The 15,853-nt window shown below is 39.1% G+C and overlaps 1 protein-coding gene across 2 annotated transcripts in view; it reads left to right on the forward strand.

The window, feature by feature from the left end:
• The window catches only part of LOC139014890 (MOB-like protein phocein), a 41,068-nt gene extending 30,611 nt beyond the window's left edge, over positions 1–10,457 (forward strand). For both annotated transcript variants that reach the window (XM_070421770.1, XM_070421766.1), the window contains 5 exons: positions 2,315–2,357; positions 2,531–2,617; positions 7,238–7,317; positions 8,312–8,423; positions 8,553–10,457. In XM_070421770.1, coding sequence (XP_070277871.1) covers positions 2,315–2,357; positions 2,531–2,617; positions 7,238–7,317; positions 8,312–8,423; positions 8,553–8,684 — 454 coding nt within the window. In that variant the 3' untranslated portion in view covers positions 8,685–10,457. The remainder of the gene's footprint in view (positions 1–2,314; positions 2,358–2,530; positions 2,618–7,237; positions 7,318–8,311; positions 8,424–8,552) is intronic.
• The last annotated feature ends 5,396 nt before the right edge of the window (positions 10,458–15,853 follow it).

A 15,853-nucleotide genomic window follows, 5' to 3' on the forward strand; every position in this document is an offset into this window, starting at 1 on the left:
TACCTATTAACTACTGTGAACTTTCAGTCTTCCCTTTGGAAAATATAGATTAATTGTAATCCTGCAATAAGGAATTTTGGAGCTTTTCATTATATCCTTTGAATGAGAAAATTAATGATGAGTGAAGGACTAGTTAACTAGAGTTAACTTTAGAAGCAGCTATATCCTGAAGTTACTAGATGGTTTCTTGAATTTATCAACTTTCTAGTATAAATGGGAGTTGGGATGAGTTCATAGTTTAAATATGGAGAATGCAGAATGGATAATATGTTCATCGGGGTTTGTTACTTTTGAGTTTATTTTAAAATAATAAATATAGTATAGCTTTTCCCCAATTAATTAGACCACATTTTCTGTGATGAGTGCCTCAATTTGTAGATAAGGAACTTTTTAAAATTGATGTTGCAGGCATGTTGTCTAGATTTTGCAAAGACATAATGTCTTTTTTTTTAAAATATGTTTTTATTGCCCAGCTGGCGTGGCTCAGTGGTTGAGGTCACAGTTCGGTTCCCAGTCAGGGCACATGCCCGGCTTGAGAGCATGATCCCCAGGAGGGGGTGTGCAGGAGGCAGTGGATCAATGATTCTCTCTTATCACTGATGTTTCTATCTCTCTCTCCCTCTCTCTTCTTTCTTATGCACACCCCCCACTGGGGATCGAGCCCGAAACCCAGGCATGTGGCCTGATTGGGAATCAACTGTGACCTCCTTGTTTATAGGTAGACAATCAACTGCTGAGCCACACCAGTTGGACTATATATTTTTTTATTGTTGACAGTATTACAGATGTTTCCTACTTCCTCTTCTCTTTGTCCCCCTCCACCCAGCCCCTTGCATTTATTTTTAAAAAACATTTTTATTGATTTTTAGAGAGAGGGGAAGGGAGAGGGAGAGAGTGAGAAACAACCATGTGAGAGTGTAACATCGATTGGCTGCCTCCTGCATGCCCCCTATTGGGCGTGTGCTCTGACCAGGCATGGAACTGGCAGCCCTTCCTCCATGGGACTGGGACAACTCCAGCCAACTGAGTTACACTGCCAGGGCTTAGCTTTGCGTTTTCAGGACTATAGTGTTCTTATTGGTTTGATGGGGAAACACAGGAGTAAGTAATTTGATAGAATTTTTGGAGGGAACATTTAATATTTCTTTTTTTTTATATTTTATTGATTTTTTATAGAGAGGAAGAGAAAGGGAGAGGGATAGAGTGTTTGAAACATCGATGAGAGGAACATCCATCAGCTGCCTCCTGCACAGCCCCCACTGGGGATGTGCCTGCAACCAAGGTACATGTCCTTGACCGGAATCGAACCCGGGACCCTTCAGTCCGCAGGCCGACGCTCTATCCACTGAGCCAAACCGGTTAGGGCAACATTTAGTATTTCATTTAGTTATGAAGTAAGTTATTTTTGTGTCATGGCAATATTTTTTGAGCACTTAACAATGTTCCAAGAATTGTTCTAGGCTTGTAATTCTCAATTTGGGAATTTTAGAAGGAAAAGATGTCATGAAAAAAATGCCCATGATCTGTTAAGTGACAAAAAAGCAAGTTACAAAATTGTGTATATGATCCCAATATATTTAAAATCATTATATATAAAATCAAATTTGCTATAAACAGTAATTACCTTTTCAGAAGAGGTGGTGGGATTATGGAAGGCGTTCTTCTATATTATGATGGAAGGTTTTACAAAGACATGTTTGTAGTCATAAAAAAACTTATAAAATATGTAGGGGTATAAAAAGTAGTCTTTTTTGTATATCTGTATATGGATATAGGAATGCATATAATTTTACACATAACTGGAATCTTACTGTGAGTATAAACATATATCCTTTGTATATCCTTTACCAACATTTTATTACTCTTCAGTTGCTAATCATTTAGAATGTTAAAAAAAAGTTTTTTTATGTATATGGTTTCTGTGAACATCTTTGTACATATATCTGCATATAATTCTGATTATTTAATTAGAATTGGTTCTTAGGAGAATGACTTAATAAAAAAAAATACACTTTCTAAGTGTCCTGGTAAATTTTTCTAAAATACTTCTCAGTAAAATTGTATCAATTTCCAGTGTTAAGAGTGATCAAATTCTTGAATTCTGATATTGAACTTTTTTATGATCATTTGTTTTGAATTTTGTTTATTAATCTGCATGTCTTTGTAGGAAATGTGCCATTTAAATTCATGTGGTGTTGATAACGTTGATGAGGGAGGATGGATGGCATTGGTAGGGTTCTGTATTTTAAATTAATATTCTAAATATAATGTGGAAAATACTTAAGACTTTTCATTTATATATTTGAATTTTTAGGCAATTCTGTCTTGAGCTCAATGGACTTGCTGTCAAACTTCAGGTAATATTTTCAAGTTAAAGTTCTAATAGAAAGTTCTCCCCCTTGTTTTATAACTTAATGTGCTTACAAGACTTATGTAAAATTTCTAATGAGAATTGTACATGGAAATGTAGTAACCCAAATGATAAACTTTTTAATTGCTTTACATATTAAGAAATGTAACATTTTAACAGAGCGAATGCCATCCAGACACATGTACTCAGATGACAGCAACTGAGCAGTGGATTTTTCTTTGTGCAGCTCATAAAACTCCAAAAGAGGTGAGAATTTATAAAGTAGAATGACTAATAAAATGGCCATAACTTAAATTTCTACAAGACTGTGGTAGACAAGTTTTTAGAGGTTTTAGTTCACTCTTTATTTTGCCAGTTGGTTTCGTGTTCTTTGCTGCAAGGTTATTGCCACAGTGCTGTTTTAGAATTTCTTTTTTTAAAAATATATTTTTATTGATCTCAGAGAGGAAGGGAGAAGGAGAGAGATAGAAACATCAGTGATAAGAGAGAATCATTGATTGGCTGCCTCCTTCATGCCCCCTCCTAGGGATCGAGCCCGCAACCTGGACATGTGCCCTTGACTGGAATTAAACCCGGGACCCTTCAGTCCGCAGGCTGACGCTCTATCCTCTGAGCCAAACCAGCTAGGGCAGGATTTCTTATAATTAGTATCATTTTTCATAATTGGGCAGTTACATGGAGAATGGGTAAACAGAATATGGTGTATACATACAAGGGAATATTTTTCAGCCATGAAAAGGAATGAAGTTCGGATATATGCTACAGCATGGATGAACCTTGAGGACATTATACCGAGCCAAATAAGCCAGACACAAAGGGACAGCTATTTTATGATTCTACTTACATGAAATATCTTGAAAGGGTACCAGGGACTGGTGAGGAGTGTGGGAAGGTATTGATTAATGTTATAGAGTTTCTGTTTGGGATGATGAAAAACCTTTGGTTAGAAATAGTTGTGTTGGTTGCATGACACTGAATGTAATTAATGCCACTAACTATACATTTAAAAATAGTTAAAATGGCAAATGTTGTGTTCTATGTATTTTACCACAATTTCTAAATTGTCACCGGGGGATATTTTTTCCATTGTTTTTTAGAGAGAGTGGAAGTTAGGGAGGGAGTGGGGGAAAGAAAGAAACATCTCATCTGAACCTGGGCAGGGATTGAAACCTGGAAGCCACTATCTGCCCTTGACCGGAAACCGAACCCAAGACCCTTTGGTATACCCTCTGCCCCAGGCCTTCACCACACTATTGTCTGTGTCCATGGATTATGCATATATGCATACAAGTTCTTTGGTTGATCTCTTCCCACCTACTCACCCACACCTTCCTCTGAGATGCCACATTCTGTTCAATGCTTCTAGTCTGGATTTATTTTGTTCATTAGAGTCCACATATGAGTGAGATCATGTGATACTTGTTTTTTTTTGTTTGTTTGTTCAGATTATCTTTATGTATTTACCATCACACTGTAATAAGCTATATTTAGTAGTGACTGATTTACATTTCTTTTTTTTAAATTAAATCTTTATTCTTCAGATTATTACAGGTGTTCCTCTTTTTTCCCCCCCATAGCTCCCCTCCACCCGGTTCCCACCCCACCCTCTGCCCTTACCCCCTCACCGTCCTCATCCATAGGTGCACGATTTTTGTCCAGTCTCTTCCCGCAGCCCCATATCCCTTTCCCCCCGAAAATTGTCAGTCCACTCCCTTTCTATGCCCCTGATTCTATTATATTCACCAGTTTATTCTGTTCATCAGATTTTTTATTCACTTGATTTTTAGATTCACTTGTTGATAGATGTGTATTTGTTGTTCATAATTTGTATCTTTACCTTTTTCTTCTTCTTCCTCTTCTTAAAGGATACCTTTCAGCATTTCATATAATACTGGTTTGGCGGTGATAAACTTTAGCTTTTTCTTATCTGTGAAGCTCTTTATCTGACCTTCAATTCTAAATGGTAGCTTTGCTGGGTAAAGTAATCTTGGTTGTAAGTTCTTGCTATTCATCACTTTGAATATTTCTTGCCACTCCCTTCTGGCCTGCATAGTTTCTGTTGAGAAATCAGCTGACAGTCGTATGGGTACTCCCCTGTAGGTAACTGGCTTTTTTTCTCTTGCTGCTGTTAAGATTCTCTCTTTGTCTTTTGCTCTTGGCATTTTAATTATGATGTGTCTTGGTGTGGTCCTCTTTGGATTCCTTTTGTTTGGGGTTCTCTGCACTTCCTGGACTTGTAAGTCTATTTTTTCACCAGGTAGGGGAAGTTTTCTGTCATTATTTCTTCAAATAGGTTTTCAATATCTTGCTCTCTCTCTTCTTCTGGCACCCCCATAATTCGGATGTTGGTACACTTGAAGTTGCCCCAGAGGCTTCTTACACTATCTTCGTATTTTTGGATTCCTTTTTCTTTTTGTTTTTCTGGTTGGGTGTTTTTTGCTTCTTCGTATTTAAAATCTTTGACTTGATTCTTGGGATCCTCTGGTCTGCTGTTGGGTGTCTGTATAATATTCTTTATTTCAGTCAGTGTATGCTTAATTTCTAGTTGGTCCTTTTTCATACCCTCTAGGGTCTCACTAGATTTATTAAAGGTCTCACTAAATTTATCGGCGGTTTCTAGAAAATTCTTGAAAAACCTTAAAAGTGTGGTTTTGAACTCTATATCCAGTAGTTTGCTCTCCTCCATTTCTGTCATTTGTGACCTGTTTCTTTGTCTCCGCAATTTTTATGCTTCCCTGTGTTGATAGAGTAGCTTTCTGTGCTATGTGTCCTATAGGGCCCAGTGCCTTAGCCTCCCCAATTACCTGAGGTGGACACTCTTGGTGCACCCCTTTGTAGGCTTTGTGCATAGTCTTGTTGTAGTTAAGCCTTGATTGTTGTAGGTGTCACTGGGAGGAATTGGACTCCAGGCCAATTGGCTGTGAGAATCAGCTGTGTCTGCAGTGGGAGAACTTCTGTGCTGGAGACACCCTTCTGGGGCAAGACTTGCTTCAGTGGGGCTTTGGTGCTCACTGAGTCTGCCCCCTGAGTGTGTCCCTTATGGATCTGAGGAGTTGTAATCTGGAAGGTCCCACTCTGACCACTGGGTACACTGGCTCTTGGATCTAAGGAGGTGCTAATTTATCCTCTGCCTGAGGCTACCCAGCAGGAGCTACGAAGAGATCAGCAGATTCCTCTTCTTTGTTTGGGGTTTGGAGGTGCCCAGCTGTGAAGCAATGCAAGCTGCTGTGGGGCCTTGGGCCTTCTTTGGGGTGTTCTGGGTCTCTCTGACCCAGCTGTACTTTGTTAGGTAATTTTCAGATTGCAAAGGGCCAGGTCATTCATATGCAAAAGCCTCTTCGCACAGCTTGGGTGGGGCAGGGTCTCAGGGAATCAACAGGGCAGAGCAAACAGCTATGGCTGCTCCTCAGTCCTGCCCTAAGAGGCCCTGGGTCTCAGTGTCCCGCGGTAATCGCTGCAAGCACCTCTGAGAGAAAGCCGCCCTCAAGTTCCGCCTAATGCCAGTCAGTCCAGTTTCTCCCCATATGAGTCTGGGTCCCAAGAGACTTCCCGGAACTGGAGTTCAGAGCAGTCAGGAGCTTGAGACTCCATCCCGATTGAAAAAGACAACCTCATCCTCAGTTGCCAGCCCTTTCCGCGTGCGCCTCCATACCTCTGCACTTTATTTCCGCACCGCCTCTGAGTCTCAGTGTGCTTTTCTCTTCCCTTCTAGTTGTAGAATTTCCACTCAGCCAGCCTTCCTGTGGTTCTGGATGATGTCCGTTTTAGTTGTATTTTTGAAGTGGTTGTGCGAGGCAGCAATTTCCGGTGTTTACCTATGCCGCCATCTTGGTTTCTCCAGCTGATTTACATTTCTAAATACCAGTTCATTTTTCCCTTCAAGTGAATCCCTGATTCATTCTCACTCTTCTGTCCTTTGTCCTTCTCCCTGTCTGCCCCCAAAAGAACTGAGTGAGGAGGCTACTTTGCAGTTTTATTTTTCCTTCAGTAGGTTTATTTTTCCTTTAGTAGGTTTGCTGATTTGCCCTGAGACCGTAGGTTTCATTGTTTCTGATAAATGGAGTAGGATAAGGCAAGTTTATTAAAATGTAAAGATATAAATTTCATGTTAAATTTCAAAGGAGGTCAAGGAGAAAATTCTTTAGAAAGCTGCTAGGATAATAGGGTGGCAGATACAATAAAGGATGCTTTCTAAGATGTGAGGAGGCAGTGATCCCTCGAGGTATTTGTGAAGTGTGAGTCAGTGGACGGAGGGGTCAGTATATTCCTACTATACACATGTTTTTGAGTCCTTCCTAACTGTATGATCCTGCCTAAGTCATTCATGGGCCATCAGTCACTGGTAGTCCCTGTTGCTGCGCACCATTCTCCAGGCTCTCCGTCTTAGGCTGTAGAGCTGGGATAGTTTCATGCTTGCTTACCTAAATCTCTGTGATCTCTTCTGAGCTGGCTGCTTGTTTTGAAAGATTCCTTATCTTTGCCCACAGATAATTTTTAGACCTGGAAGAAGCCTGTGCAGACTCTGCAAACTGACCAGCTTCAGTTTCCTCATTTGTAAAGTCAGAGGGTTAATGAGCTAATCAGGTGTTCTTTCCAGCTCTAAATGCTGTTTTCTCCTGGGCACAGTGTTGGGAGTGAGAAATTAGGAGATTGACTCATGTATCTTTTAGAATCTGATATAGTTCATGGGGATGGTAAAGTCTTATTTATTGATCTGACATTGAATTTTAGTCATTCTGATATTATAAGGCAATTCTTTTTTAGGATATGTTCAGGTTTTTAGAATAAGACACACCTATAATAAATACACCTAAACTAAGAGGCAGAGCTCTTTGTTGATGCATTTTTATATCCTTTCTTTTATAGTGTCCTGCTATAGACTATACTAGACACACACTTGATGGTGCTGCATGTCTTCTGAATAGCAATAAATATTTTCCCAGCAGGTAAACAAAACTTTTAAACATGGCATTAAACTTTTTGGGTTTAATTTAAAAGATTGTTGTTTTTAAAATTAAAACTAGGTTTCCTGGTTAATGCATTGTATTTTTTAAGCTTTATCTTTTATTCAAGTTTTGAAATTAGGATTATAGTTAAACTAAAGGTAACAGGACTTAGTTCCCAAAGCTCACAGGCCAGTTCAGTCAAGGGTAGTCCCGGCTGCTGTGTCCTTGTCCAGGGCTCTCTCTGACGCTTTAGAGTTGGGATATTTGCACACTTACTTATTGCAATCTCTGTGACCGTCAGCCTCCTTTTAGACAGCATGCCTCAGGAGCAGGCTTTTCTTAGCTGGACTGCTTGTCCTTGCCTATTACAGTCCTCATCAAATAAGATCTGGGAAGAAGCCCTGTGTATACTGTATTATATTGGTGAGGTTTGTGACTGGTCTTTTATTCTGTTGAGGTATTTGTTATCAGGTGGATCAATTTGGAAATTTTATTTCCCCCCAAATATCTTTAACTCTAAAGAGCTCAGATAAAATATGTAAAAAATACTGGGTTTTGCCACAGTATCCAAATACATTTTTAAAAAAATACCCAAAATATGCAGGCAGTTTTTATTTCTCAAAAAAAAAAAAAAGAATCAAGTTCTATGGAATAAAACAGTAATTCCTTTTAGCAGTTTTAATCATCTCTAGAGAACAAACAATGTTATATGTGTATGTTTTAGTAAGTTTTGATTTGTCAGGGATTTGTTTTAATTGCATTAAACTACAACGTTTCAAAACCATGATACTAAATTTCTTAGGCACTGTGGTTACATAGAAGGAGCCCTGGCTCAGGAGTGAACAGGGGTTCTAGTCCTGCTCTTGCCACTTACTAGCACTTTGACCTTTTCCCTAGGTGTCTGTTTTCACACCTGTGAATTTAGGAGATTGGAATACTGTATATTTTTCATAAGCTCTGTCAAGCTCTGTGAATCTGTGATTTCTGTTTCTAGGGTTAGCATAAAGGAATCATCTGTAGCAAAACTAGGATCAGTATGCCGTAGGATTTACAGAATATTTTCACACGCTTATTTTCATCATCGGCAGATATTTGATGAATATGAAGTAAGTATGTTTTACTAATTATCCTGATGCATTCTTATCAGAATGACAATAATATGTGCTGATATTATGTCTCATTTTTGTTTTGTTTTGGTGGTATATTAAAATAACCTTTTTTCTTCTTTTTTACAGAATGAAACATTTTTGTGTCATCGGTTTACTAAATTTGTGATGAAATATAATTTGATGTCCAAGGATAACCTGATTGTACCAATTTTAGAAGAGGAAGTTCAGAATTCAGTTTCTGGGGAAAGTGAAGCATGAAGGAATCATATAGAAAAAAATGTACTGATCACATAATTAACATTAATTATGTACTGTATATATGTCATTTTAGACACATCAATCATGTATCCATATTATAGCCTCTTTGTTTAGTATAGGTTTTTGTATGCTGAGTGTTGCCTTTTAAAATGGGAATACTTTTTAAGTTATTCATGAGCTGTATATTCACCGGTGTGGCACTCATGGTTTTTAAATAAGATTAGTATTATCTGTTTATAATGCCTGTTAATAAAAGAATTTACAGTTTGGTAAAATTGCTGCTAAACAATCATTGGATCACAATCCTCATCAAATAAACCCATCTATAAAAAGATGAGTAAGCTTGAGGTTTCGCACAAGCCATTTACTAAAGAAATAGTCATGTTTTCCTTTGGTTTTACCCCTGAGTTTAGTTAGTCTAGAATATTCTGTAGCACATAGTTTAGTCGTAACTATTAACTTTTCAAAAATGAGCTAAAAATGTTTTGAAATTCTGTTTATAGTTTTTGATATACATATATGATTATGTGTATGTCCAAATATAAATCAAATGAAGCATTAGTAATACTGAATGTATTAGTAATACTGAAATAATCTTAATACTACATAAAGTAAATTCTAGACCCATATACTTGGAGAGGATTTACTTTTTGCGACAGTGGACTGTTACATACAAGATGGTGATGATAATAAGTGCGTAAATGATGTTCCCACTGCAAACCTACCCTGTCCTTCCCTTCTCATTTCCCTTTACTCCCTCCCCGACTACATTGGCTGAGTAGCTTTTCACCAGACTGATCTAGTGGTAGCTTATACCTATTTATATTGTATTAACTGCTTACAGACTATACCTCATAGTAGCAATGACACTACAGGAGAAATGTGTCTGCATAGGCTCTTGCTTATCTTTGCTTTGCTAAATTGCTCTAACTACTTGGAAAAGTTTTAAAAATAGTTTGACTCTCTCTGTTAGTAATATTATTCTTTTTATCTAAGCATCAAGGCAGCATTTAAATTGAGTTGAAAAATATTGTAGTATTTATTTTATGACCCCTCCCTACAAAGTTTATGTTTGAATTATATGCACATGTGGTATTTTTTTGCAAGAATTTACAGGTTCCAGGGGTGCTGAAGAACAGTCATACATATTTTGGACTTTGTAATAATTCAGTGTCTTAATAAGGATTCAACTGCAAATTTTACAATCTTACAATGTACTGAATGCAGTTTTTAACAAGGCACTGGAGTTCTGATTGCTAAACTGGTTGTAATGAGGCACTGTGATAGGTTAAAAAATTGTACATGTAGTGAAGAAAATGTGTAATTCCATCTCTTGAACAGAGTTAAGCACGGGGAACTTTTTATTTAAAATGGTTATTTTGAAGTGAAGATGAAAATGTATTCATCTTGGTTTATTTTTTTCAAGCTTGAGGACATATTTTACATCAGATAATGAGACGAGTATGTGCAGCAGAAGCGGGAAGGGTAGCATTTTGAGGGTGTGTATGTATCGATGCCTTTCCGAGCTGCCAGTGTGTTTGGTTTTGGAGCAGCTCTGTCCTCGTAGCCAGTCATTCTTTTGCCCCATCCACAACTATCCTTCAAGAACTTTTACGGTCACAGTGAAAGGAATGTTGACTTTGAAATTATACATTTATATTAATGTCACTATAAACCTATGGGGATATTAATTTTTACACAAACTTGCTAAATATTGAGAGACTAAATTACTAAGTTAATAAATTATATACAGCAATGTAGCTGTTCTCTCTAGATGGTGTCTCAGTGGATTTCTGTTGCAGTGGCTGGGGTTGGCAATCTGGCTAAGTATTTTGAAACACATTTTGAATAAAATGGCTTAGTGTTAATGGGGAAATAAAATGTTTTTTTAAATCACTCATTTCATCTTCCCTGTGCTGTGCTTGGAATCAGCCATAAAAAGGGGCTGGGTGGTTAGCATCAGTTTGTCGTCTTGCTTTTGTGCTCATTGACATCTTCATACTCATACTTACTGCATGTGAGGTTGACTCACTGTACTGGGCAGATCTAAATGGAACAGTCACTGTCTTTCCTTAATATTGTTTACAGACTTTGGAAAATATACATGTATGTACCTAAGTGGTAGTGAAAAAATTAATGGCCCTGGCAAATCATTGATTTATAATATTGTTTACAGACTTTGGAAAATATACATGTATGTACCTAAGTGGTAGTGAAAAAATTAATGGCCCTGGCAAATCATTGATTTATAAAGTGAGTGTTCTAAAGAGAGGGGAGTAGAAAACTCAGTTTTGTGTAATGAGGAAGTTAAGCTCCACTTTTTGTTTAGATTATCCAATATAGAGCCCAAAGTTAAATTTTTCTTTGTATAAAGTAATTTTGACTATATAGTCAATTCAGTCTTCTCCTATCATATTTGGGAAAGTAGCTGACTTAATTATGTTCCTGTAAGTATCATAGTTCTTTTGTGAGTATATATTTCCTTTTCTCTGATTTGAGGTCAATTTTGCATTTCTAGAACAGTTCCTCAATTAAATTCTTAATGAGTTAACACTTTTAAAAAATCAGAATAAGCCCTAGCTGGTTTGGCTCAGTGGATAGAGCATCAGTCTGCGGACTGAAGGGTCCCGGGTTCGATTCCGGTCAAGGGCACATGCCCGGGTTGCAGGGCTCGATCCCCAGTAGGGAGTGTGCAGGAGACAGCCGATCGATGAGTCTCTCTCATCGATGTTTCTATCTCTCTCTTCCTCTCCCTTCCTCTCTGAAATCAATAAAAATATATTTTAAAAAAATCAGAATAACATTAAAAATCCATGATTACATTGTTAGTAAGGACTGTGTTCTGGTTTAAACACATTTAGTAATGCCAAATATATTGTAATAGAACTAATTATCTGTTCCCTGTGTACTTTGCTCTAATCACTAAACAATGACACCCTTTTACCTGAAGGCTTCCTATAATTTTATTTTCACTGTTAAATTCTACATTTTATATGCTTTGTTTTTGCATACTCTTTGGATGTGCTAATAGTTTCTTTGTGTAGTTCTTCCATGCTATGCAAATGTTTTAGTAAAAGTAGTTGATTTTCATTTCTTGAATGCAGCATATTGTTAACTACAGACACTACAGAGATATTGGTACAACACATTTAGTAGCTTTAGATGGTCAAAATATCAAATTTGTTTTCTGAAAAAATATGTATTATTTGTAGAGTACACTATTCAACCAGATACTACCAAGTGGATCTGTCAGAGCAGCGATTTTCAACTGGTGTGCCATAAGAGGTACACTGGTGTGCTGCAGAATTGTTAAAACATGCCATACCTGACTACTTAGTCAGGGGCACTGATTTCTTTTCCCTTAGATTGTCAAATAAAAAAAATGACAACAGCCAATACAACAATAGCTGTCTGGTGTGAATAAATCAAAATTATACCAATATTTTGGTCAGTGGCAAAAAATAATTTTTTTGGTGAGCCACAGAATTTTAGTGATTAATTTCTTTGTGCCATGAGATGAACAAGGCTGACAATCACTGTACCAGAGTGTTATAGTACTTATCTGAAAGATTCAACGAGGAGTCCCTCTGAACACTTCATGCATATTTTATAGGACACTTTGTGTGGCCTGGGAACCTAGTGTTAGGTGCTGTATTTATGTACAGTTAATTTGAACATCTGAACATAGGTAAATGTACTAATATAACAAGATAAAATAACGGATGATTTGAGGGAATTAGAAAAAAGGGACTTTTCAGGCATTGCTTGGAGCAGGGGAAATGTATGTTGAATGCAAATGAGCTTGTTAGCTATTAGTGAGAGGATCATGGGAAACGAATGGGCTTCACTAATTCTGAGTAAGATGCCAACTTTTAGAGCAAGGGTAGAGACTAAGTCCTTGTTATTTTAATTAAGTACCAGTGCCCAGATACAGTGCAGTCACTGTGGGAAGAACCCATCAGTAGAGAGTGAGAAGCTCAGGTTTAACAGGATAATAAAAACGGAATATGACCCTACTGGTTGGTGTCACATTTCTGAGGCGTTGGGAGAGGCCACAGTCACAAAATGTCAGAAGGCGGGGCCTCTTGAGTGCGTCTTTCTGGCTGTCAGGGTTCTCCAAAGCCAAAGCCTCAGGTCCTCAGCCACTCCTCAGACTCCACTTGTTTGCAAGATTCCAGGGCTCACCAGAGCCTTAGAGCGCGTTACTCAGAAGTGAAAGTCATCGCTCAGACATGGAATGAATGGGGTGTGTAAAGGGGCCAGCGTGGTGGCCTGGAAATGTGATGGTGGAGGGGGGCCAGGCGGAGGGCCACACAGGAATAGATTTCTCGATGCAAATGTTCTCGACCTGCAGGAGAAGACTTTTCCATCCTCTGAGTTCCCTACTGCCTGCTCTCCCAATGCCTGTGACACCCAGCCCTACTGCTGAGGACCCATCTGCACCCTCAGCTCGGCCCTGACAGCCACCTCCTCTGCAGGGTCTCAGACCCTCTGCTCTGATTGCCCTGCGATCTCTTTCCCAATAACTTATTGTTGACAGTGTTACATAGATCCCCCTTTCCCCCATTGACCCTACTGGCTGGTGTCACATTCTGAGGCGTTGGGAGAGGCCTGAGATCTTAAAATCAGACAATTTTAAGGTCTTTGTAGGCCCCAGATTCCACCCACATAAAGATTAAAATGTAGCCCCATTTCATATTAAATACAAAACAAAAAAATTTTAAAATATTTTATTTCAGAGAGGAAGGAGAGAAAGAGAGAAACATCAATGATGAGAGAATCATTGATCAGCTTCCCCCTGCATGCTCCCTACTGGGGATCAAGCCTGCAGTCTGGGCATGTGCCCTGACGGTGACCTGGTTCATAGGTCGACACTCAACCAGTGAGCCACCGGGCTCTTTTTGTTTTTGTTTTGCAGTTTTTTTTATTATTGAGTTGAACTCTTGTGTTTATTTGATTGTTTATGTTTTTTAAAAAAATAAACTATTTGTGTTACCTGCAGTTTTTTTTCCTTGGCTATATATTGTTTTCTGTTAACATCTCTGAATATTGGCCCTTTGTTATGTAATCATTTCTTGATTTCCGTTTTTGTTTACCTTTTGAGGTTGTTAATGGAGTGTTTTTCTGTGCAGAAGTTTTAAATATTCAGCCTTAGTATTTTAGGCAGTCTCTGGCTTCTGTGGTTTGAATTATCTAAATATTTGCTCATACCTTATTGACTATTTTATAATTTTATTGTTTACATTTAAATATTTCATCTGGCCCTAGCTGATTTGGCTCAGTGGATAGAGCATCAGCCTGTGGACTGAAGGGTCCCAGGTTCAATTCCAGTCAAGGGCATGCACCTGGATTGTGGGCTCGATCCCCAGTGGGGGGTGTGCAGGAGGCAGCCAATTGATGATTCTTTCACATCATTGATGTTTCTATCTCTCCCTCTCCCTTCCTCTCTGAAATAAAAAATATATTTAAAAAGTATTTCATCTGGAATGTATTTTGGAATGAGGAATGAATCGCATTCATTTTAACTTGGGTCGGGGTAATTCTCCTTACATGACGAGGTGGGAAGGAAGGGAGAAACATAAGATGTCAGCCTGCAACTGTCCGAGAAGCTGGAAGTTTTGAAAAATGGAATTCTGAGGTACTCTGGAAGGGGTTGCAAAAGGAGAAAAATCTTGAGACACATGGTTTCCCAGAAGAACAAATTTAAAAGAAGGACATGTGGTTAAGGATCGAATGTTCACAGAAAAACAACTGAAATGTAAATCCCACTTTTTGTATGTGTGGCATAAACATTAAACTACATGTCTCTAGTCTGGGAAAGAAGAAGGAAATGTAGTAAAATATCCAAATCTGGTCTTTCAGTTTTATATAAATCCCTGCAATGAAAGACACGCTATTCTCTTGCTGTAAGAAATTAAAGTCATTTTACTTAGCACATCTGTGACAGTGGCCATTCATGTGCTGAGAACAACGCTGTCTCTGAGGATTTGTGTGCCTTTGAAGGCACAAAGAAGATTAAATGTATTTAGTTTTGTTTTTTTTCATAACCAACAAAAGAAATTCTCACATTAGACTTCAGGTTTCCCAGCTGTCCATTTGGGTGGCTCTTGGCCAGCCCACGCCGGGGGCCAGGACTCCTCCTGGCTCGGTAGCACCAAGTCTGGCACCTGGTGGAAACATGTGGTCGGTCAAGCTTCCTTCCACGCAGGCACGTTTTCTAATTCCCCTCGCTGTTTGTTTAGTGATTTCGCTTTTGATGAGAAAATAAGAATAACTTGATTTTCATGTCTTACTGGTTCGCTTCATGGACCTTCCATGCCTTAGTGCAGTGGTTCTCAACCTTCTGGCCCTTTAAATACAGTTCCTCATGTTGTGACCCAACCATAAGATTATTTTCGTTGCTACTTCATAACTGTCATGTTGCTACTGTGATGAATCGTCATGTAAATATCTGATATGCAGGATGGTCTTAGGCGACCCCTGTGAAAGGGTCGTTCGACCGCCAAAGGGGTCGCGACCCACAGGTTGAGAAACGCTGCCTTAGTGCTTCCCTTTGAAACGTTTTTTTTTTTTGTAGCAGTTGAATTCATGGTTTTCAGGGAAGTGACTGGGTGAAGGGACATAAAGTTGCTCTCATGTTACTGGACTCATAATTTCCCATGAAGCTTCTCTGTAGGAGAACAAGAGCAAGGCGTGGCAGGCGCTGTGTGTGTGCCTCCCTCAGTGGGGCCCCTGCAATCAGCACCGTTCCCATCCCCGATTGCCAGGTGAAGTGAATCTCAGAGGTTAAGCAACTTGCTCAAGATCACACAGCTGGCAGAGATGGATGCACCTCCGACCGTTCCCAGCTGGGGATCTGTGGCTATTTTTTTTTATGTCCTAAATGTGGCCTACCCTTCATTCCTTTCCTTTTCCTGCTAGGGAGTGACCAATCACCTTGTCCTCGAGTTTCTTCCTCATCGGTCACACGTATTGACTAGCTTTTGCAGTGAGTCTTGCTCTCCCGCAGTCTCGCTGTGGCCTGACGGGCCTGAGGGAGCTGGGATCACTGAGGTCAGGTTTCTGTTAACGTTGATTTGCAGAGGGTGGTAGCGGCGAGGAAAGACCTGGCAGGTGAGTTGGGGCTCTGTGCTGCCCACTGGATCCCCGCTGTAGTGTGAGCGTTGGGA

The sequence above is a fragment of the Myotis yumanensis genome, unplaced genomic scaffold, assembly GCF_028538775.1.
Source record: "Myotis yumanensis isolate MYYU_CA2020_CCGP unplaced genomic scaffold, mMyoYum1.0.hap1 SCAF_8, whole genome shotgun sequence".
NCBI lineage: Eukaryota > Metazoa > Chordata > Mammalia > Chiroptera > Vespertilionidae > Myotis > Myotis yumanensis.